The 24,215-nt window shown below is 52.6% G+C and overlaps 1 protein-coding gene across 2 annotated transcripts in view; it reads right to left on the minus strand.

Annotated features, from left to right (window-relative positions):
• Positions 1 to 24,215, minus strand: part of PFKP (phosphofructokinase, platelet) — a 62,631-nt gene that overhangs the window by 14,053 nt on the left and 24,363 nt on the right. For both annotated transcript variants that reach the window (XM_008157744.3, XM_028134252.2), the window contains 13 exons: positions 18,317 to 18,394; positions 14,578 to 14,767; positions 13,220 to 13,385; positions 12,555 to 12,599; positions 12,250 to 12,358; positions 9,425 to 9,520; positions 7,109 to 7,201; positions 6,039 to 6,164; positions 4,170 to 4,234; positions 3,578 to 3,647; positions 3,219 to 3,365; positions 1,323 to 1,393; positions 84 to 171 (listed from right to left, as the gene is read on the minus strand). In XM_008157744.3, coding sequence (XP_008155966.2) covers positions 84 to 171; positions 1,323 to 1,393; positions 3,219 to 3,365; positions 3,578 to 3,647; positions 4,170 to 4,234; positions 6,039 to 6,164; positions 7,109 to 7,201; positions 9,425 to 9,520; positions 12,250 to 12,358; positions 12,555 to 12,599; positions 13,220 to 13,385; positions 14,578 to 14,767; positions 18,317 to 18,394 — 1,344 coding nt within the window. The remainder of the gene's footprint in view (positions 1 to 83; positions 172 to 1,322; positions 1,394 to 3,218; positions 3,366 to 3,577; positions 3,648 to 4,169; positions 4,235 to 6,038; positions 6,165 to 7,108; positions 7,202 to 9,424; positions 9,521 to 12,249; positions 12,359 to 12,554; positions 12,600 to 13,219; positions 13,386 to 14,577; positions 14,768 to 18,316; positions 18,395 to 24,215) is intronic.

Below are 24,215 nucleotides of genomic sequence, written 5' to 3' on the forward strand. Positions count from 1 at the left end.
GGGGAGCTTGGTGGAGCCGGCAAGGGCCACCACTGAAGGCTACGGTGTGGAAGAGCCAACCGGGAACGGAGCTGGTGACGTACCTCGAACCCACCGACGATGAGCAGCGCGTTGATGCTGTGCGTGCGTATCTGTGCAGCAATGTCTTCCAAGTACTTCCCGGGGAGGATCCTGAAAATAGTTCCGGAGAGATGAGGCCAGACAGGCTCACAGGGTGGACCAAGCACCGCCAGCTCCCTGACGGCCGCCTGCCCCGGCTCCGTGTGGCGCTGGGGCAGCTGCAGAGGGAGGCCGGCTCCCCCCTCCCTGTGGCTGCCCCCTCTCTCTGGCTCCCTCCTCCCTGTGGCGGGGGGCAGTGCGTGGGGGAACAGCCCACGGCAGGGATGGTCAGGGAGCCAGTCCCTAAGAAGTGTATTTTCAAAAGAAAACAGGGAGAAGCTTCCCAGCTGTCCAGTAGCTTCACCTCAACAGAATTATGCAGCCTCATTAGAAAAAACACACCCCAATAACTTGCAAATATTCACAACAAATATCATTTAAAGGGAAACTTCCAGTTTTATACTTTATCCAACCTCATCTCCTTTAAAGTCACATCCACTCATACTTGTTCTCCCGTTTCGCACACAGCCGCCAAGTCAGACAAGCGATAGACTCTTCCCAAGGGCCCCCCCAACACCGGCCCAGCCGTTCCATTTTGCAGCCTGGAGGACACCGTGCCGGTGCTGTTTGTAGACTTAACAGGAAGCTACAGGGCAAACATATCCAGGCCTGGGCAGTCAGGGCACCCAGCAGGCGTGTGTCACGGTAAGGGTCCCCCAGCGTCTAAGATAAAGCTCTTGAAGCATCGTCAGGAGGGGTTGCCAGCTCACCCAGAGCTTTGCCAGGACGGCACATAAAGCAAACGGCGTCTGGTTAAAATGCATATTCTACCACCAGCTATGGTGAGAAACGGAGGCTTACTGATTCAGAAACATGTTGGGACTGGCCTCCAGGGTGGATGCACTCAGCTCTGTGCGCAGGCGCTAAGCCATTGTCCACCTGCTCTGACCCTGGTCTACACACACGGTCCCTGCAGCTCAGTGATGTCCCTCATCATCATCACCTCCACCGAGGCGGCTTCCTGCCCGCCACCTGCTTCCTCTCCCCGGGGCCTAGGAGAGATTTGGGAGCACAAGGTCTCTTCTCGAGGGCAGGTCTCAACGGCTGGGGCCTGCTGGGCGGGGCCAGGATGCGGAGCCTTCCCAGCGGGGGGCCCAGCTCCTCCTCAGAATGGGGTCCTTCCTTTCTCCTAAAAGCAGGTCCGAATCAAGGAGGGAAATTACCGTTTTGTCCCAAGAATGGAGCCACCTTGTCCGGTCCAGCCTCCAACATCCGACCAGCCGATTTCTTTGATCTAAGATGCAAATGGAATGAGACGGCTCAAGTGAGAAAGGAAGGAGATTAGAAGTTTTACAAACAGCTCAGAGGGCGGCACCTCGGGCGAGCTGCCTGTCTGTAGGCGTCCATCATGATGCCGAGGGAGTCACACAGCCATCGACTATGGCAGCCCTCCTACCCACAGGACATCCCCACAGCTTAGTTTCCATAAATAGAATAGATTGACACTCTAGTTGGCCAAATTCTACCACTGGGAATTAAAGGAAAAATTAACAATATTGTTTTTTTTAATTGACATAAATTAAAAAAAAAACCTGCTTTAATGAAAAATTTAAAAAAAAATGGAAGGATAGATGATGCCAGATGGGTGTGTGCACCCTCCCTCTGCACACCCATCTCCTGGGCTAGGTCTCTCCTCTCTCCTCTCAACAGCAAAGCCCTTCCTTTCACACCTTCTCTACGCCATTACTTTAAGTACCACCTGTATTCTGGTGTCCCCCAAACACGCATCTTTAGCCCAAGCCTCTTGAAGACCCAGACCATGACCTCTGCCTGCTCACTGGCCACCTCCCAGGGGTGCCCACCAGACACACACTGAACATCTTGGCACCTCAGCACCTCTTACATTTCCTTGCGTCCATCAGCTGCAACTCAGGCTAGAAACAGGCTCATTCTCGCCTCCTTTTTCACCCCTGTGCATATTTAGGGACCAAATCCTACTGGCTCTGCCTTCAAAATCCACCCAAGACCCTAGAAGACGTCTCATAGACGCCACTGTGGCCGGTCTGGACCACGCCCCCCACACTCCTGCCTGGGTTACTGCGGAAGCCTCCCAACTAGTCTCCTGGTTCCCCCTTCTGCCCCTCACAGTCTGTATGTGCCAGGGCCCTGCTCAAAACCTGTCTCCTCAGAATAAAAGCCAAACTCGTTACAATTCCTACGAAAGGACCTGGCCTGTCTCCTCCCCACCCCACCCCACCCCAACCTGCTCTCCTGCTGCATCCCACTAGCCCCTCCCACCTCTGAGCCCCTCAGGCCACTGCACTGTGCAGCCTGCCTGGGACAGTACCTGCTCAGCCCTTCACCTGAGACTGAGGCCCCGCCCAGCTGCAGACCCGCCCACCCCAGCCCCAGGGCTCACCCAGCCCCTCTGTGTTGCCCCTCTAGCAAGGTCACTTCCTCACCTGCTCCCACCTGCTCTGCACTTACAGTCTACTTTCACCTCCCTTCACCTCCCTCCCTAAGATGAAAGCTCCATGGAAGCAGTGGCTTTGTCTGCTTTCTTCACAAATTTAATTCCGCAGCATGAGAACTCAGTGAATAGTCGCCAAGTGACCAGGCGAACTAGCCCTGTGGACAGGACGCACCTAGTGGAGAGTGCAACCGTGGTCAAGTTACTGCCTTTGTCCAGTTTTCTCACACGAAAAACGGGGACGATGTCTCAGGTTTACTGTGAGACCTACACCGGTGAGCACATGTCAGTCTCATGGGAGCAGAAAGGCCCTTCCTTAGGATGGGATCCGAGAGCAGAAGTTCTCCTTAAAGAGCAGGCACTGTGGCCTGGCTGCTGTGGCTCAGTTGGTTAAGTGTCATCCTGTGCACCGAAAGGTTGTGGGTTTGACCCCCGCTCAGAACATGTGCGGGAGGCAGCTGACTGATGGTTCTCTCTCACATCACTGTTTCTCTCTCTCTCCCTCTCCCTTCCTCTCTCTCTAAAATCAATAAAATTATATTTAAACACACACACACACAGTCGCTGTGTTTCTGAAGGAGGTCCCCCACTTCCCCATGACTTTCTCATCAAAGACATCCCCCCACTGGGTACCTCCTGAGGGACCCACCTGGCCTTTGGCAAAGCCCTCGAAACCATCATAGATGGCAAACATCTTGTGTCCTTCTGAGATGCCAACCCGCACAGCCGAGCGCACGGCCGCGTTCATCCCGGCCGCCGGCGCGCCCACGTTGATGACGGCCACGTTGCAGCCACTCTGCAAGACAGGGGGCAATGTGGCACCTGTCACAGCTGTGTCACTGTTCCATGCACACCTGGGAGGGGGCCTGCCCAGCACCAGGTGCCAGGAGTGCCTGGCCCAGTGCAGGGAGGCTGCGGCACTGTCCAGGGCAGGGAGGTGGCAGGGGAGCCGGGTCAGCGGGCACCGTCAGGAACACCCCTGGGAGCCGACAGGCAGTCAGCACCTACCTTGGGGATCTGGGAGTCTGGCTTCTTGATGGCGAGCTGCTTGTAGATGTTGAGGTTGCCCTCAAAGCTCCTAGAAGAGAATGACTCTGTTGGAACAAATTTAGAAGGAGTAGGGAAGTAGGGCGCAGAGAACAGTGGTGCGGGGAGCAGGCAGTCTGCAAAGGTTGTCCTGTCCCTCGGGGGCAGGGGCCTGATGGTACCCGGGCCCTGCTGTCCTCGGGGGGACGCAGCATGGGGACATACATCGTGTCACTGGGCTAAGGGACAAAGGCGTCCAGTGCTTCTCAGGTTTCTTTGCCAGCACCCTCCCCACTTGCCACTTCCTATCTTAATCTCATTACATTCGAATGACCCTCTGCCCAAAATAAACAAAGAAATAAACGATTCCCCCCTAACTATTCACCCAGGCCCTCAACCTGCAGAAATGGCGCCTGCTCGCCATCTTTATTCTGCCTTCTCACAGTGGGACTGGACAAGCACAACCTTGCGGGGCCTTCTGAACAAATAACCCCGCGGGCCTTCCTAAAGGATAACTCCTCAGGCTTGAGGAAGGGCACAGCGCACGTTCCAGGACAGAGTCTCCCTCAGTCACCTTCCTCGGAGCTGCACGGCATCCTTGAATCTCCTCTCATCCATCGCCTTCTGGACGCCCTGGGTCTTTAAAGAGATGAAAGAGGAAGACAGCAGGGTCAGGACTCGGTGCAGCCTCACGGCCAGCTCGGTGCCTCCACCTCGTCCCCGTCACATCCCGCCTCTGCGGGCCAGCAGCCTGGGGCGGATCCACAGTGGGCCGCAGCTGGCCTGGCACCGCCCGGCTGTGAGGGAGACACCGGGGCCACTATCTCAGGCACGTCATAGAGGAGGATGAGGGGGCACCGCCGGCCACCCCAGGCAGAGATCCTGAGGTCTTCGGGATTTCGCTCCACGAGAGCAGAGCCAGGAGGAAATGCATCTCTCGCACAAGGTCCTGACAAATTAGCAGGTGGATTCTGCGAGGAAAAAGTCAACAGGAACTGGGAGCTGGGGACCCGGATGGGGTCTCCACAGGCAAAGGGAAAGGCATGCAGGCGACATACCCCAGTAGGACCTTCAACCCGAGGATCTCGGGTAAGTTATTTATTTGGTTTCCTCACCTGTACAATAAGGAGAACACCCCCTACTCTAGTGTCATCTGTGGTTATGAAACATGCCAGATTGGCCCTGGCTGGTGTGGCTCAGTTGGAGCCTCCTCCCATACACCAAAAGGTGGCGGGTTCGATCCCCAGGCAGGTCATGTGCGGGAGGCAATGGATTGGATCTATGTTTCTCTCTCACATTGATGTTTCTCTCTCTCTCTGAAAATCAATTTAAAAATAATTTTATAAAACACACCAGGCTCTTAAGAAAACACCGGCACACAGCAGGTGCCAATGAAGGGCTCACTGTGGCTTTTGTGAGCCATCTGGCTAGTTTACCATAATGTATGGTCATCTGGAGGACAAGCCAGATTGTACCTACATGTTTGTCTCTGAAGGAACAGACATGTGACATAAGAAATGGGCTCAAAACAGACTACTGCACACAGTTCAATGTCCTGATCCTCTTAAGCCTGTCATCTCACTCTCTCACAAACAGACATGCACACACATACATGTATACACACGAACACCCTTGCATGTAAACACATACATGCACATTACTCATGTACACACATGAACACACTCACATGCAAACATGTCCAGACACACATGCTTAAGACAAAAATACATATGTGTGCATGCACAGACACACATATGCAAACACATATAGACATACATATGCTTAAACAAAAAATACCTTTGGACACATACATACATACAAACATACACACAGTTTAATGCCCTCCCACAGGCTTTGAAGTGACGTGTCTAAGGTAACTTCCAACAAGCCCCGTGACTGCATTACATAGTCACCTCTCTGTATATGTTATCAAATGCATGTACTTCAGAGCTGCTGGAAAAGACCAAGTAGGACGACAGTCATGAACAGACTTTGAGAAATAAAAGATAAGAACAATTTCTAATGCACCTCACTGCCACCTCCCCTCGTGGACTCAGGTGGGGAATTACAACCTGGGCCTGGAGGAATAAATGCCCCCTGAATTAGCCAGGCCAGGGTCACCCCACAAACTTGATATCCTTGGGAACAGGATGGAAGGAGAGGCTGAAATCTGAGGGGCTAAGGAGGCCCTGGGCAGCCCACCCACAGATTCCTCCTAGACACCCTCAAGGACCACCCCCCGCCCCCCAGCACAATCTTCCTGACAGCGTAACCTCCCCTAAAAATGAGACAAGCAACTAGTCCGGGTGATAGGAGCCTGCTGCCACGCCCACAGGGCAGCTCCACTTGTCCTGATGAAGGTCATCTAACTCCCCTGCGGCTTGGCAGCCACAGACCAGGGACAAGGTGCCTGCTGTGCCTGCACGCCCCTTCCCCAGCTCACCATCTGCACGCACTCCATCAGGGGCAGGCGCACGGCCTGGTTCCCGCTCAGTGACACCACGCAGGCCGGGGTCTCTGGCGTGGCCTGCAGCAGGGCGACCACGGCCTCCACCCCCATGCGGCTGGCCTGCAAGTGACATTCAAGAGAGTCAGAGAAGGCCCACCACCCGCCCAGGCAGCGCTCTCACAGAGACCCCTCGATGCTCCAGGTAGGGGCATCCATGGGCCCCTGTCCCCTGTGGTTCAGACAGCCCCACTCTGTCCTAAACACACATCCTCCTCAGCTTCCTTTCTGTTCTCTGGGACTGAGTGCAGTTAGGTACCCAAGTCCTTCCTGCTTAACCCACTTCCAACAGAGAGATTTAGTCTCCACTCAGAACTGGTGGGGAGGGGAGGGGAAGGGAGGGGAGGGGAGGGCAGGGGAGGGGAGGGGAGGGGGAAGGAGGGCAGGGGAGGGGGAAGGAGGGCAGGGGAGGGGGAAGGAGGGCAGGGGAGGGAAGGGGAGGGCAGGGGAGGGAATGGAAGGGGAGGGAAGGGGAGGGAAGGGAAGGGGAGGGAAGGGAAGGGGAGAGGAGGGGAGAGCAGGGGAGGGGAAAGGAGGGCAGGGGAGGGAAGAGGAGGTCAGGGGAGGGAAGGGGAGGGAAGGGAAGGGGAGGGGAGGGGAAAGGAGGGAAAGGGAGGGAAGGGGAGGGGAGGCTCTGTGGTGTACAGAACAGTGAAGATTAACAACCCAGGATCTGGACTTTGGGCTCTGCTGTCCCTGGTTCTGTCTCTAGAAACCTGCATGTGAATGCCACCTCCCACATCCTGGGTTTGGTCCTAGAGTCCCTGTCATCCTCCACTGTCCATGTGGGTGGGGTCTGCCAGCTTCTGGGTGACTGGGGCCTGGGAACTGTTCTGGTCTGAGTCTCCCAATGACAACAAGGCCTGGAGGGTCTCGGAGACAGGCCGCCCCGTGCTGCAGGCAGACGCTTTTGCCGGATGGCGCTAGTGAACAGCTATCCGTCTCTGGTGCTCCCAGAAATGCCCCTTTCCTTGGGAGCGGGCTGGACAGTTTCCACCCTCACTTACCAAAATCCTGTCAAAGGCCGACGGCGTCCCGCCTCTCTGCACGTGTCCGAGGATGGTCACTCGGGTGTCGTATCCCAGCTGCGTCACCACCAGCTGCGGGAAATTATCTCCATCAGGGGACAGGGAACAGGTGCGGGCAGATCGGCTCCCACTAGAAGATGGGGCTGGAGCTGGGAAATAATTTTCTATTCTTTCTTCAGATCTACTTGAGAAATGTTCTCATTCCTAAATTTTGGTTCTTGAAGGAATGCTTAGGCTAATGGCTAGCTGAAAATGCTTTTAAATAATGCTTTAATTTTTTAAATAGAATTTTTATTTCTCCTATCTTGCAAATAAACATAAATAACATGATTTTTTTAAAAAAAGTTTCTATAGCTTGTGTTGAAAGCATGATTAATACTTTATAGAAATATCAACATTTCCTGAATCGCCCTACATTTATAGTGTCTTTGAAAAGCGTGACCCAGTAAGGCGAGGTGTCCCCTCAGGTGGGGACCCCTGTGCACAGCTGAGTGGCAGGGACAGGCCATGTACCCGCTGGGCCTCATTCACTCCTCCGTAAACATAACGGGGTTGGGCTTTGTGAGTTCCATGGTTCAATCTCCACTTCAATTAAGTGGGAATTTGCGCTCACTTTCCAGATGACTTCCTGTGATAGGAGGCAGTTGGACAGGCATGAGCAGAGTAGGAAAAACAAGCCAGGTAAGGAAGGTCACCCAGGGCTGCCTAGTAGCAGGCAGCTGTCGGGTGGGCCTTGCCCCCAGGGCAGCCTTTCCTCCCCTAGCATAGCGCTGGTCACAGAGCCCCTTAGAGGAGGAACTAGGGGGCAGGAGAAGAGACTCATGGGAAATCCTGATAAGCCCCTGCACAACCACTCCTAAAGCAGTAAGCCTCAGGACAATGGCCCGCATCAACTAATCTTAGGAACAAAGCCTTGGGTCTGCTGACCACAGAGACAGAGTTTTGGTCAAACTAGAGATGACATCTGGGCCTCAGTTGTGTTTCAGCTCCAGGAAAGGAAAGCAGCAAGGCCTGAGCACCTTTTCCCCACGCCCTTCTTCCTCAGCTTGTGCAACTTCTCTGCCTTTTTTCTCCTAAGCTACAATGGCCTTTCTTTTGCCTCTGTAACTTGTTTCCTGAGCCCACACAGCCCAGCTGGCTCACCTCTTCTACTGCTGTGACTTTCTAAATAAACTTTTGCTTATATTTGAGTCTTGGCTCTAAATTCTTTCTTTCCTTTTAAATTTATCTTTATTTTTTAAATTATTACAGATGTCTCTTTTTTTTCTCATTGACCCCCTCCAAATCTCCCACCCCCCTAAGCCTTCACCACACTATTGTCTGTGTCCATGAATTATGAATATATGCATTTAAATTCCCTGGTTAATCTCTCCCTACCCCCACCCCCACCCTAGCCTTTTCTCTGAGATTTGACAGGCTGTTCTATGCTTCCATGTCTCTGGACCTATTTTGTTCATTAGATTCCACATATGAGTGAGAACATGTCATACTTGTCTTTCTCTGTCTGAATTCTTTCTTAGCCAAAAGTCAAAGACCAAAGTCTAACATCTGGGGCCATTCACCATTAATGGCTGATATCTTTCACAGCCAACTCTCAGTATTTTAAGATTTAGGTGCACAGCTGGTACAGGGAATAGAGAAGGCAAAATTGAGAAACCAAGTTGACAACATCCTTTGCCCTGATGGGCAGCTTCAACCAGAGCTTGTCTGTCCCCCTGGGATGTCCAGAACATGCCCAGTTGTCCCCATATCCCCATAACCAGGGAGCCCAGCCGACCCCGTCCCTGGCCTGAGGAGCCAGCACCGGAGGCGGGGCCCTGTGGCAGCAGCACTGCAGTGTCGGCCCCTCTGCAGGCAGGGAGGGGCGGTGACTCACATCCAACATCTGGCTTTCACTGTAGGAACACGCTTGGCGGGTGCTCCCAAGGAGAGAAGGGGACAGAGAGGGTACGCTGCTGGGAACTGACCCTCCTGGCTCTCAGAGCGGCTGGGCCCAGAGCGGGACCCTCCATGCCCACCTTCTCCAATGCCCCTCTCTCCGTGGGCAAGCTCTGGCCCCTGGGGGATATTCCCAACAGTATCCAGCAGCACTGGCTCTGCAGAAGCCGGAGCTGTGTGAGCCTCATGCCACTAAAGCTCTGAGTCATTATGAAATAGTTTTTACTATCAGAAAAAACAAAAACGTTTTCAGAATAATAATGCATCGTGCCAGACCCCCTCTGCCAGTGTGCCAGCATCTCCCGTTTGCAGGCAGGTGGCGGAGGAGGCGGGGGGAGGGAAGACGGACACACTCACCTCCTTGATTTGCTCTGAGGTAATTGGTTTGTTTTGGGTGTCGATTGCTCCTTCGGACACAATGATGATGTTCAGCCTTTTCTTCCGGGCCCGGTTCTAAGGAAACAGACATGAAAACCCTCTAATGCCTAACCGCTCTTAACAAAACCAGGGCCAGTTTGCCTCGATTGAACTGGCCAAGAGGTGGAAACGGTCAGCTAATGTCACACGCTCTGTTCACTAAGGACACGGGGAGGGCAGGTGCTCTGGGTGAGTAGGTGCAGGAGGGGGCAGGGGCTTGAGATTTGGTGATGCCACCAGAGCTGCTGGCACCCAGGCAGCCCCGGGCTGGAGGCTTTGCTGGTTGACCTTTGACCGTGCTCCCCAGACAGGATGCCCACAGGCTGAATCCCCAGCCAGTCTCCACTGTAAGCCTGACTTCCCACCACCTCTCAGGAATCCTGCCCCAACCCAGGAATCTCAGTCATTGGGATGAGATGATAGGGCCCCAGGTCCGAGCAGGAGGCAGGAGGCAGGAGGGCACGGGAGGGACGTGGGAGAACTCAGAGCCCAGCTGCGTGGGAAGCGCCCTGCACAGGAACAGGCCGACGGGCGCTGTGTGACCCCTGGGCTGCACTGCCCTCACAGGCTGGGGCAGTCTTCCAAGGGTGCCCCGAAATCATTCTCCCCGAGTTTGTTCTCTATAGTGTCCCCCAGTAAGGGGGGGGCGGGCGGTGAGGCCCAAGTGGGCAGTGCTGGAACTGCCCCTGCCCGAGCCCAGAGGGTGCCACGCACAGCGGGCTGTTCTCACGGGGCCGCCCATCCTGGGACCCAGGTCACAAATACATATGCCCTTTGTTGTTGTTGTTTTTTATAGATATTAATGGATGTGCTACACTTTGGAGAACGTGTTATTGGAAATTTTCTAAAAGGTGTAAAGATGTGACTTCAAGAGTGATTATTTTAGCACCAGTGGAAAAGCAAGGTCAGAAAGAATGACATGTCCATGAGTATGGGCTCGGCCACACTCCATCCGTAGGACGTAATACCCCGAGGCGGCGAGAAGTAACGGAGGCGGCCGCACACCTATGTGGGGAGACGCCTTGCCTACAAGGTCATGGCACCCGCGGGCTCCCCACCTGGACCGACTCGTTCACTCGCTCACTCCTCACAAACCTGCTAAGGAGCAGCCTGTCCCCCAGCTACAGCGAGGAGCTCAGGACACGGAGGCGGGTACCCACTGTCCCCCTGGGGGTGGCAGAGTGGGGCCCACCACAGGCCTTCGGATCCCAGTCTTCCCCAATCCTATACTGACATGCCCGTGCCTGGGGCACCCTGAGACCTGCATCTGGGGCTGGTTTATTAAACAAGGTATTTGAAAAAAATCCTCTCAGTGGTACATTCACGGCCAACAAACATGAACAGCAGATACCAATATCAAGTGTCTTCACACAGGGGTAGGTTTACACCATCGGGCCGCACTCTGCCCACACTCAGGGGCCAACACGTTCTGACTCATGTCCTGGCTGACGGGGCAGCTCACACACAAAGTCTGAGATCCAGGGAGCCTGCAGACAAGACCCCACAGCTACAGAAATAACGGACAAACCGGAAACATGTGCCTAAGACCCACAGCCTCAGCCCCGACCTCTGACCCACGGGGAGGGTGTGTTTCCTCGTCCCTGAGGCTGCCGTCCTGGGACAGGCCGGGGACCGACAGGGAGGAGGAAAGCTGGAGGAGACATGCATGGCCCCTGGGGGTCGCGACCTTACACAATGTCCCGTGCAGTGGTGATGACATGGGTGTCCTCAGCCGCACACAGACGTACCCGTCCAGGAGGGCCACCCTCCTCTCCTGCAACCAGCCACGTAGCTCCCGGCACCAGCTGGTTGGCGGAGAACACCACCCCGTGCACAGGTCAGACCCAGAAATGATGAGCTCATTTGTCACTTCCTTGCTAGTGTTTGAACTTTGAACATGCCCTGCCATCACTGGCCTATTTTCGGCTCAGAGCTCCAACCTCGTACAGGGCCCGACTTCCAAGCCAAGGTGCAGCTTGGCGGACAGTTTCCTTCCTGGGGCTTCAGGTCAGCAAAGTTTATTTGGTATTTTCTGCAAATTCCCGCCTTTGAATCCGCCACCCTGAAGGTGACGGCAACGTTACTGCACGTGTCCTCAGTGCGGGCAGTGCTGATGTGCCTGCTGTATACACTGCACTTAGCCTGGGCCATGGGCTCACGTTCGTTCCCTGTCGACCAGTGATAAGTGGGTTGTAAAAACAGAGCATGGGAACTCCCCACACTGGGGTTTCTGTCCTGAAAGCTGGTGTTTTACGTGAGACCTCACATGCCTTGTAGAGGGAGATGTGCCTCACAGGAGTACTCTATAGTGTCGGCTTCAGAGCGGTGCACCAACCTGACCCCAAGCCCCGCACAGAGGGGACAGCAGCTGAGAGACGCGTCGTAGCCCGGGCCAGTGTGGAGGGACATTCAGATCAGAGTGAGAACACGCGTCTTCCTACCGCTCGGTGGAGAGAAAAGAGGAAACACATTTCCCCCCGAAGCCGGTGTCTTTCAGTAGCTGCAATCTCACAGCACCTCCTCCAAGAGAGCTAACCTAACCGGTGCTTTGCATGGAAAACAGAACGGTTGTCGCTTTTCTCTACCGCCTCACTCTGCAGCCCTGGGACGCAGACCCCTGTGGACAGCCACTATCTGCAGCTGCCTGCACCCAGCTTCGATTCACCCTAGCATCCGATGTTTCCACTGTCTAAAACCTCCCAAACTGAGAACCCTAAGGACGCTCACAGGGCACGGCCAGCACCCGGAAGCAGAGAGCGCGTTACCTCTGACAGCTTGATGCACATCGTCTCCTGCCAACCCTCTTCCGGCGGAGATTCCGGGAGGAACACCCAGTCCGCCCCACAGGCCAAGGCGCTCACCAAGGCGAGGTACCTGCATGGAAATAACAAGGATGCAGTCAGGCTGCCGCGAGGCACCCGGAGCTTGGGGACCGCAGGGCAGACAGAGCGCCAAGCCTGCGTGGGAGGCGCTGGCCCCGGGGAACCCCTCCCGGGGCATTGGCACTGGGTGCAGGGCTCTCCGGGGGGTGTGAGGTCCTTTCCACCCGATCGTGTCTGCACGTACGTACCCGCAGTGTCTCCCCATCACCTCGAGAACGAAGGTCCTCTGGTGGCTGGAAAAGAGAAAGGAGACGTGCACTCACCACGGCTGCGAGGAGCTGGGACACAGGGACACAAGCGCTGTCAGAGCCACGCACACAGCGAGGCTGCTCGGTGACTATGGCAGGCGCCCCAGCTTCCAAAACAGGACCCGTTTTCTACAGAAGCACAAGCTACTGCAAGGGTCTTTTAAACTTTTGTGAGTAAAGGGGCTCGGGCCGCCCCTTTCCAGTTCCACATTTTACAGCTTCATCCACACCTGGGTGCGTGAGGCTGAAAAAGGAACATGGGGGGCGGGATGCCTCCCCACGTCTCTAACAAGGGCTGTGGCGACATTCACCCACACCTTTACTTCCCGCGATTCCTGCCTGAGAACGCGGCAGGACTTAAGATAATGATGAGTTTTGTCTTCTAAATTCTCTCCAATGAACACATTTTTCTTCTATAATGGGGGAGGGAGGGAAGTAACGTCATAGAACTGAAAATAAAAAGTGAACCTGAGAACACTTTTTTTTGCACCATTTCTAACACTCAAGCGACAAGAGCTGCACCCTCTGTGCACCCTCCCAGAGCCAGTACGAGGGCCCGGCAGCGTGCCCGGGGCCACCTGCCCGCCCACCGGCACCTCCTCTACCTCTGGGCTGTCGTCATGATGGCGTCGACGACTTCGATGATGCGGTGCAAAGCCGAGTCAGTGCCGATGGTCATGTCTGTCCCGCAGAAGTCGTTGTCGATGGAGCCCACCATGCCCACGATGTTGAGGTACCCGTGCTTCTGCACATCCTCCTTGGTGATCTTGCCTGCGAGGACACAGCCACACGCTCCATCACTGGGAGCATGGGAGCAGCCCGGGGGCCCACGGGCACACGCTCCATCACTGGGAGCATGGGAGCAGCCCGGGGGCCCACGGGCACACGCTCCATCACTGGGAGACAGGTCGGCCAGGGGGACAGAAACCCACGAATCGAAATGCGTTCTCTATCTATTGGTTTGCTTTTTTTTTTTTTTTTGGAACTCTCCGTGACCTAATCCTCTACCCTCACGGAAATCCATGCCAGACAACAGGGAGGCGCTGACAAGCCGGGAGCTGTTGCAAATGAGAGCATGGGGCTGCAAAACTCAAAGGGAGGGGTCGCACGCTGCAGTCAGTGGGTAAAATCTGACTTCTGCTGCCAGGTAACGCCAGGGAGAACAGCATGGCTCTTAGTAAGGAAATATCACCATCACAGAATTAAGTGGTTAAGGATATTATGTAACCATCACATTGGTTTCTTAGAGGCCCCTGGGAGCTAGCCCACCAGTTGGTCGTGTCTACTTCGCGCTCCGACACAGTGAGCAGATGTGCCTACACCAGTGATGGCGAACCTATGACACGCGTGTCAGCACTGACACGCGTAGCCATTTCTGATGACACATGCCGAGGATGAAACATTTGCTGCTCCTGAGGATGAAACATTTGCGACTAGAGTCTTGGAGTTTGTTTTTTCCTCAAAGTGACACACTACCCGAGTTATGCTCAGTTTTTTGGTGAAGTTTGACACACCAAGCTCAAAAGGTTGCCCATCACTGGCCTACACCCACACAGAGTGGTCGAGGTTGGGGCAGCTCAGGCAGGGACCTGGGCGGCTATTCCTCTTCCGTGTCACCGCCAGCCTCCTTCAGCCCAGACTGCGGTGGACAGGAGGTGCGGGGAGGCCCCTGCTGCTGGCAACTGGTGCGGCTACCAGCTCCAGCAATGAGACTCCCTGCTCAGACTTTGTATTAAATTGCAATTATGTAACAACACTGTTACTACAGTACAGGGAGCTAAGTACCATTCTTGTTATGGTTATTATTTGAGGTCCAATTTGAATCCTGAGGCGGTGACTAAGATCTGACACCACCAACACCTCTGGGACAGTCAGACAGGCAGCGGGTCTGAGGCAAAGCTCTCTGCGGGGCAGGGAGGATGGGACAGGGCAGCAAACCCCGGAGAGCAACGCGGCGACTCACCGTCTTGGGCCAGCTCCTCCAGCAGCGCGCTCCACTCCTCCCGGAAGATGTTGGCGCCGGTGAGACTGCCGTCCCCGCCGATCACACACAGGTTGGTGATGCCCCGCTGCACCAGGTTGTGGGCAGCTTTCAAGCGGCCTTCCCGGGTACGGAAGGCTTTGCACCGGGCGCTGCCAATAATGGTCCCGCCCTGAAAAAGAAGCAAAATCCTAGTTATCTGTCGCCTGCAACTGCGCAGAAAGCTGGGCAGATCGGCCCCTGTGGGTGCTGATGCGGACACAGGACTTCCCACAGTCGGTCCGCCGTGAGAGTTTGTAGTTCCTCCGTTTTTAGCTCCGTCTGGAATTCAATGGATAGAGACCTTGGCTCCCTGCCCAGGGGGAGCCAAGTACGGTCTGGAAACAAGGAGCAACGTCAGCTAAACATGCAGACAAGAGTTTGCAAGGCGATGACAGCCATCCGGAGGCTGTGCAGTTGGGGCAGCCAGACCCTGAGCTTCCCCAGTCCCCCGAGCCTAAGACAGCCCAGCGCTGCCATCAGCCTCGGCCAGAGAGCGCCGCGTCGGAGGCCCAGGCCACAGGCTCCCCTCCGTTACTCAGAGCTCACCACACACACAGGCAAAAGAGGAACCTGCGCACCAAAGAGATTTATTTCCAACTACATCTCCAGCCTTAACCCTTCTTAAAGGCTAAATCGTAAAAGGAAAAAAAAAAAAATGAGGCTGGATCATCCCAGTTTCCAGAGAGATCAGTTGTGAGCTTTCCCACGTGGGGCTTCATAAATGAAGAATCCCTAGCTGCAGTTAGAAAGATGCAGGGCTCCCTGCCATGCCTCAGGGATGCACGTATAAAACTGGAATTTGCACACACGCCTTCAAGAGCACCCTCACTTCACAGAGCTCACTCATCAACAGTGGTCCTGTGTAACTGTCAGTGTGACGGGGACGGCGTGATGACTCGGCACAGCCAGGGCGCCTGGGTGGCAGCTGCAGGGCACGGAGCAAAGGTGAGCTGCTTTTCTGAATTTTGATCTGACCAAGAGCAATTAGAGGGTCATGTGATTTCTAACAACTGGAAGGTAAGTCAGCAGCTGATAGACGGTGTGGAGATAATACAGCCAGGGCCACAGGGATGAAACCAGGATTGGCTAAGATGCAGAGAAGTAGGCAGCACGCACACACACACACACACACACACACCACAGCCACACTTGTATCTCCTGTCTTCTGCACAATCACAACAGGAGAAAGGAAATGCTCCCTGCACACACAGCTAGCTCGCTGTCTGGAATTCAGACAACACTGTCCTGATTTTTTGCAAATATCACTCTACCTAAGTGTTGGTGGGTGCCAAACTTCCTTCCGTCTCTTTCCAGGAGAAATAGTGTAAAGGTCTACGTGCAGACTTATGGCTCTGTGACGGGTATTAAAGCGTACACCCCGCTATCATCCCCCAAACATGATGTCAGCTGAAGGTGCACAATGTGCTGAGTTGATACGTGCATGTACTGTGAAATGATTACCACAACAAGATTGGTTTATACATCTATCAGTCTGCATAACTGCCTTTCTTTTTTGTGGTGAGAACTTTTAAGATTCACTCTCTTAGCAACTTTCAAGTGTATAATACAGCATTGTGAACATGTTTAAGGTATGTGACATGATGACTTAATATATGTACACACTGTGAAATAACTACCACAATCAAATAAATTAACACACCCATCACCTCATATAGTAACCTTTTGTGTGTGTGCTGTGAGAACACTTAAGATCTATTGTCTTAACAAAGTTCAAGTATACAATACAGAATTATTAACTACTGGAGGCCCAGTGCACAAAATTTGTGCACTGGGGGGTGGGGGGGGGGGGAGCCCTCAGCCCGGCCTGCACCCTCTCACAGTCCGTGAGCCCTCAGGGGATGTCTGATGGGGAGCGGGCCTAAGCCAGCAGTCAAACATCCTTAGCGCTGCTGTAGAGGTGGGAGAGTAAAACCACCGCTGTGCTCGCCAGCCGTGAGCCTGGCTCAGGGCTTCTGGCTGAGCAGTGCTTGCCCTGTGGAAGCACACTGACCACCAGGAGGCAGCTCCTGCATTGAGCATCTGCCCCCTGGTGGTCAGTGAGCATCATAGTGACCGGTCATTCTGTCATTCAGTCTATTTGCATATTAGCATTTTATTATATAGGATAGTCACCATGCTGTACTGAGATGCCAGCACATATTCATCTTATAACGTATTCATCTACCCTTTGGCCATCATCTCCCCATATCCTCGTCCCCCTAGCCCCTGACAAATATCAGTTAATTCTTTGCTTCTATGAGTTTAGATTCTACATATAAATGAGATGATACAGTATTTGTCCTTCTCCGTCTAACTGATTTAACATAATGCCCTCAAGATCCATCTACTGTGTCTCATATTGCAGGAGTTCCTTCTCTTATATGACTAAATAATATTCATATATATTCTTATAATTGTTTTATCCATTCACCCACTGCTCTAGCACCTTCACAGGCAGTGTATCCATTTTATTCCTTCTATTATAAAAGTACTCAACAGGCCCAGCTGGTGTGGCTCAGTGGTTGAGTGTTGACCTATAAACCAAAAGGTCATGGTTTGATTCCCAGTCAGGGCACATGCCCGGGTTGTGGGCTCAGTCCCCAGTGGGGGGCATGCAGGAGGCAGCCAATCAATGATTCCTTCTCATCATTGGTGTTTTATCTCTCTCTCCCTCTCCCTTCCTCTCTGAAATTGATAAAAATATATTTTTAAAAAGTACTCAACAGGAGTCACAGATGAATACATATGCTACAAAAGTAAACCTATAGCAGTGCTTCATGAAGTCTATTCTCTCCCCATGGGCTCTCCATTTCTCAACTGTGTGGGGCCTTTGCTAAGCTATACAGTGTTCTGGAAATTTATTAGGTATAATTAAGTATAAACATAAAATAGCTGGGCAGGCGCCTTTTACATTCAAAGTAAGCAGCTGTTTCTTTGCCTGAAGTGGTGGTGACCTCATGTTTGGGCACACCAAGGAAATCCATGCCATTTGGAGCAGGCCAGGACAGGGCGCCACCTGCCCTCTAAACCCACGGCTCGCCTGGCCCAGGTGGCTCAGAGGCTGAGCACTGACCTATGAGCCAGGAGGTCGTGGTTCGATTCATGGTTGGGGCAGATGCCTGGGTTGCGAGCTTGATCCTCAGTGTAGGGCATGCAGGAGGCAGCTGATCAATGATTCTCCCTCATCACTGATATTTCTATCTCTCTTTCCCTCTCCCTTCCTCTCTGAAATCAATAAAAATTAAAAATAAATAAATAAATAAACCCAGGGCCCTTGGAGCCGCTGGCTGGGGTCTCTCCCAGGCTGTGATACCTTGATGCCCAGGAACTCGAGAAAACCCAACAGGCACAGGTATTCGCCACTAAACACACAGCACCAACAAATCAAAGCTGCCTCAACACACATCTGGTGTACAAACCCAAATCTGCTACAAGTGCCACGAGGAACGCTAGCGACTATGCATCACGTTTTTATTGCAAGGATATTTCCTCCATTTGCATGATGTGAAGTACTTTTACAAAATTTAATTTAAGTGACACATTAAGAATGTTTTCTTTCCTGTCGCCAGGCAGCACACTGATCCGTTTTAAGCCTGACAGGAGTATAAGGACCAAAGGCTCCAAACTCAGAGAGCGACTTACTTACAGAGATAAGCAATCTAAGGAACCCAGCACCTACCACTTGCAGGATGCTGGAGACGCTCTCCCAGTTCGCTTCCACGATGTTGTTGCCGCCGTCCACCATGCCTTGGTAGCCCTGGGGGAGAGAATCAAACCTTTTAAAAATTGGGTAAATATCATTGCAGTATTAATTGATCCTAAACCACATGAAATTGGAATACCAGTGATAATGAAGCTAAGTGCCTAGGAGCCCAGCATTTGCAGACAGTCCATACGAGTGCCACTCACAGTCATCAGTAGTGGGAAAGCCCCTCGAATTTAATCTCTAAGAGTGGGAATGTCAGCCCAGACTCATCCAGGGCACCGTGGGGAACACGAGGTTTGCCTGTTGCCTAATGGTGCCTGAGAGATTGAAAAGGGACTCACCCCAAAACCGTTTGTCATTTAACACAACATGGTGTCAATCACATGGCATACCTGAAAACACTCCTGGCATGGCTGCTGTCTGCCCAGGCAAACCCATGCTGCTTTTGCTATATATAAAATATGATTTATAAGCACAGCTGAATTCAGTCTTCTTCCTTCCCATTAGTGACATCTTACTACACCAGGGGACTGTGAGTAAATCAGGATACAAGTGCTCACTTGCCTGGAACCCCAAAATAATCACCTTCCAATTCTAAATGCATCTCTCTTTTACCCACAGAATATATAGAATATATAAGATTAAGAAATATAGAAATGCTCATTTGCATCTTTATCTAGGTGACTCACTTTCCAGATAAAGTGAAAGTGAGTCACCTAGAGGTCATGGTTTGATTTCCGGTCAGGGCACAAACCAGAAACTAACCATTTAGTAAGGCTTATCATAATAGATTATTATTGTGAATTCAGGTCCCCTACCTAGTGAAGGCCAAGAAGAAATAAAAAGGAATAAAGATTTTTAATAATGAAATGCCCATTGAGTATAGAACCTTGTGTATAAATTAATCAACAGTACAGGCATCTTGCTGATTGATTAATTTATATATTTAGAAATGTAAAATATCTATAAATAATATAATGAATAGATTATGTAACATTTCATATTAACATATTTATATGATGAAATACTATCCTATATAATTAAGAGGTAATATGTAAATTAACCCTCACACCCTCACAAGATGGCTGCCTATGACCAGGCAGCAGGGGGTTAGTGAGGGATGACCAAATGACTGAACAAGCATGCTGTGTGGGGTGACCAGATTGGCAGGGGGGCCGTAAGGGGCGACCATGCTGGCAGGGGGGGACAGTTGGGGGCGACCAGGCCAGCAGGGAGGGCAGTAAGAGGCGACCAGGCCGGCAGGGGGAGCAGTAAGAGGCAACTAGGCCGGTGGGGGTGGGGGGAGAAGTTAGGGGCAACCAGGCCAGCAGGGGGGGCAGTTGGGGGTGATTAGGCTGGAGGGGGGGGGGCAGTTGAGGGGAACCAGGCCAGCAGAGGGGGACAGTAAGGGGTGACCAGGCAGGCAGGCAGTGTCGTGACCCACAGGTTGAGAACTGCTAGCAGGGTTGCCTAAGACCATCGGAAAACACAGATATTTACATTACGATTCATAACAGTAGCAAAATTATAGTTATGAAGTAGCAACGAAAATAATTTTATGGTTGGGGGTCACCACAACATGAGGAACTGTATTAAAGGGTCGCAGCATTACAAAGGTTGAGAACCACTGCCTTAGAGTGTCTCTGCAGGTTGCAGTCACTGAGGCCCTGGCCCTCGGCCCCTGCTTGCCCTGCTGTCCTCAGCCCCCAGGACAGCTGGTTCAGGCAGTCACAACCTCCCACTGCCTGCATGGGGAAGCCATGCAGTTTCTCCCAAGCACACCTCAGTCACTTTAAGGACCCCTTCCATCTCTCTGTTCCCATCTCCCTGCTGTGTAAGCCTCACAGCGTGCAGTTTTAGCCTATTCCATTTAAAGTATGGAGCCAGTGTGGCTGTCGCTGTGGATGGCAGGATGATAAGCAAGAGAGTGACTGGATCCAGGCTCCCTCCGGGAGGGGAGCATTTATCAGAGCCACTATTTAAGCTGCACTCTGGTGTGTGAGCGACCTCGGGGACAGAGGCTGCATTAGGCCCACAGCGCCCCTGGCTCCAGGACCAAAGGCAAAACCAAGCTCCCTCCTCCTCCTGAGTGATCCCCAAGGATCTTATTTCATAGGATATTAACAATAGATAGGCAGATGAGTATATAGATACACAGATGGATAGATAGGTAGGTAGGTAATAGATGGTTGATAGATGAATGATGAATAGATGATGAACAGATAGCTAGGTGATAGATAGATGACGGATGAATAGATAATAAACAGATGACAGATGATGAGCTATATATATAAAAGCCTAAGCGACCGTCCAACTGCTCGACTGGTAACTATGATGCACAATGACCACCAGGGGTCAGGTGCTCCAACCAGTAGCTATGATGTGCACTGACCACCAGGGGGCAGACGCTCAACACAGAAGCTGCAGAGCTGCAGTGACTTGGCAGCTGCAGTTCTTGGGTGACACACCCGGAACCAGAGAGGAGAGGGCCCTATTCTGGGGTGCGTCACCTGAGAGAACCAACCTCTCACAATCCGGGACCCCTCAGGGGATGTCGGAGAGCCAGTTTCAGCCTGATCCCTGCAGGCCAGGCTGAGGGACCCCACCAGTGCACAAATCCGTGCACCGGGCCTCTAGTAGATAGATAATAGATGAGATAGATGAGAAAGAGAGAGAGAGAGAAAGGGAGATTAGTCTTAGGGTTGCCATTTGACTTGTTTCTGCCACCCCCGCACTCCCAAACACTGTGCCCGACACTGTGGCACTGCACAGCATGCCCCTCTGGGGCCGGAGACCATTAGGGAGAGTCTGCACTTGGGGGCAGTGCTGAGTTCTGGTCTCAGTGCTATGAAGCTCCGAGGGCAGGGAGGTGCCTGTGAGCAGGCCTGTAGCCCGGGGCCAAGTTTCAGATGCTCAGCCCTGTGCTGAAACAAGCCCTACAGAGAGGGCTGATGTCTTACCGTCCAAACCTGCGTACCTCTGAGGAGAAAAAGCACTACCATTAGTTAGGCCAGAACAGCAGGCCTCAACCAGACCATCCTGGGCAGAGCAGGAGGGAAAACCGACTGACTGCACCGACCACAGGCTCTGGCAGGGAAGAGAGTGCAGACCTCCCAGCCCACCCCGATGGCCGCAGCAGTTTCTGTGCGTTCGTGCGTTAGGTGACTAAACAGGTGAGGCAAGGGAGCCTTCAGGCTACAGCGTCGCCTACAGGGAAGACACAGATGTCACTGACGGATTCATCTTCCAGATGATTCCTGCAATACCCCGTCAGACACCACATAGGATCTGACCCTTAGTAGGTGCCCTAATACCTCAGAACAGAAATCCTGACTCAATCAAAACATTTAGAAATCCTTTTTGTTTCCAGAGTTAGAACATGGAAAGCAGTTTCACAAACCATTACACATATTTTGGAAAGTAACATGTTCTCCAGACATAAGTGATTATCCCGTGTGGCACAGACACATATGGTAAAGCAAGCGATGCCGAAGGAATAGGAGGATCTCGTGATGACTGCATTCCCAGCGCCGCCTTCCTGCACACATGGGCCAGGTTATAGGGAATGACTCATTCTTCAAGTGGCAGAGTATTAACCTCACATAACATTTGAACAATAACCACCACCCTTGGTTTGGGGCAGCCTCTTAGGAGGAAGCTGTTCCCAAGTGAGGAAGACTGATTTTTCACAGGCGTGCCACCCTTTTCACGCCCTGGTTAAGTCTCTCCTAGTGACCTCCTCGAGAGGCTGGCCACTGGCTCCAGTACCGCCGGAGCCTAAGGCATTTTCTAAAACTCTCCTGTGGAAGAACTGCCTTCAGAGCCAGTTCTATGACTCACATAAGAAAAACAAAACCATAAAAATTTTACAGCCGCGCTTAGATATTGAGCTAAAGTAAAATTACTTTTCTTGTCGGTCCTCATTCACGGGATGAACCCAAGAGCCCCTTAGCCAGATGCATCACGGAATGGTTTACGTGGACTCCTTTGACCACATGGTGTTCAATTTGACTTGTTTGTAGACATCTGTTAAATCCATTCTAAAACGAGTAAGGCATTCTCTTGTAAGAGATCTGTGTGTGTTTGTTTTTTAAATGGAAGACCCAAGGGAAACCGAAGCCTGGTGCTACGCACAGTAGGCTTTTTCTTTCAGGATGCATCTGTTCTAGGTGTCCACGTCTCGTCGCCTCTGTGGTGCTTTCTCCAGATTGGATTCCCTACATCCTTGAAGTGACAACTCACTGTTTAAATGGCGAACACTCCAACCACCACAAGTATTTTCTAGATATTGTCATCACCGGCATTCGGAGACTTCTTCAGGGGTTTTGCTGCTTCTGAGGAAATACATATTTTTGTTTCCTCTAGGGATAAGGTTTCCCTGGTTTATTCCTTAGTACACTGCAGCATTTCACTTACAGAACTTGAAAGCAAGCAATTGGAGGGGTGGGCTCTGCACGCCCCTCCCGTGGCAGATGCAATAAATGCCTGAAAGCGAGGCGGCCGAGGTTCTCCAGGTCAGTGACTTCCAAGTTTAGGGATTATGAGTTCACTTTGCCCACAGGAAACGCATGTGCAGAACCTCTGATCACACATTTCCTCTCCCACCCACAGCCTGCGGACCCCACCAGGTTCTAAGGCACGAACGCTCTGGTCCAGGGAACTACGCTCATTGATTTCATGACTTCAGGGAAAATGCCTGTGTAGCCTTTGGATTTGTCCTTGGCAAGATTCATCAACTCAAAAATCTTCAAACATGTTAGAACACCACGGGTCACTGTACAGCCCTGATCCCTGGGCTTGTGGAATCCCAGGAATAAACCGACAGGCTTTATTGATCCCCCCGGCATTCCTGGATTTCTTGAAGCTACAGCTAACAGGCACAGTTCCAGGGAAGTCACAAACTGAAAGCCACAGCAGGACAGAGCCAGCCCCCAGCCTCCAGGGCAGAGAGAGCCTGTCACCTCACAGACAAGCATTTAATCAGCCCATGGTGATAGCAGTGTGTGTGTGGGGGGGGGGGGGGGGGGGGGGGGGGGTAAGGTAGAGGGGTGGGGGGCAGGGGGGGAGATGACCACTCTGAGATTTGCACACTAAATGTTGACGGTCACTCCATGTAGTCTGAAGTGGAGAGCACCGTGCTGATGGTGTGAGGACCGCGTCACAGGCCCCACAGGAAGCATCCGCTGGGAGCTAGCACTGTCCTCGTTATTGCTCATTGTTCCAGGTGCGCACCAGCCAAGGTGCCCGTGGAAAGGGAGGTGGTGCAGGGACCCAGGTCGCCTGCCTTTCATGCATTAGCTTAAGAAACTCAACCAACCTTGTAATGTGCCTGCATGGCAGGGGAGGGGCCGGGCGGGAGTTTAGCATAAACATCCGCCCACCAGCTACCAGGGAGACACTGAACTGGACATTGGGGCAGAACCAGACGAGTCCCCAGACGTCAACCCTGACATTCTAACCTGTTCTTGGTCCCTTCAGGGAACATAAGCACCCATTATTCCCGCAGGGTCCAAGGCACAGGTGGAACCCAGATCTCCAACCCCCACGGGGAGGGGTAGCCGAAAGGTCTCCCTGCGCTGACCTCCTTGGAAAAGGCGGAGGTTTTTCGTGTTGATGTTGTTTTGTTTGGACACAACATAGCATTTCTCACTTTAAAAACTGCGACGGAAGCCCTGGCCAGTGTGGCTAGGTTGGTTGGAGCATCATCCCGTATACTGAAAGGTCGTGGGTTCGATTCTTGGTCAGGGCACATATCCAGATTGTGGGTTTGATTCCCAGTTGGGGTGCATATGGGAGGCAGCCAATAGATAATTCTCTCTCACATGGAGCTTTCTCTCTCCTTCTCCCTTCCTCTGTCTCTAAAATCAATAAA

This window comes from Eptesicus fuscus, chromosome 2 (genome assembly GCF_027574615.1).
Source record: "Eptesicus fuscus isolate TK198812 chromosome 2, DD_ASM_mEF_20220401, whole genome shotgun sequence".
Lineage (NCBI taxonomy): Eukaryota > Metazoa > Chordata > Mammalia > Chiroptera > Vespertilionidae > Eptesicus > Eptesicus fuscus.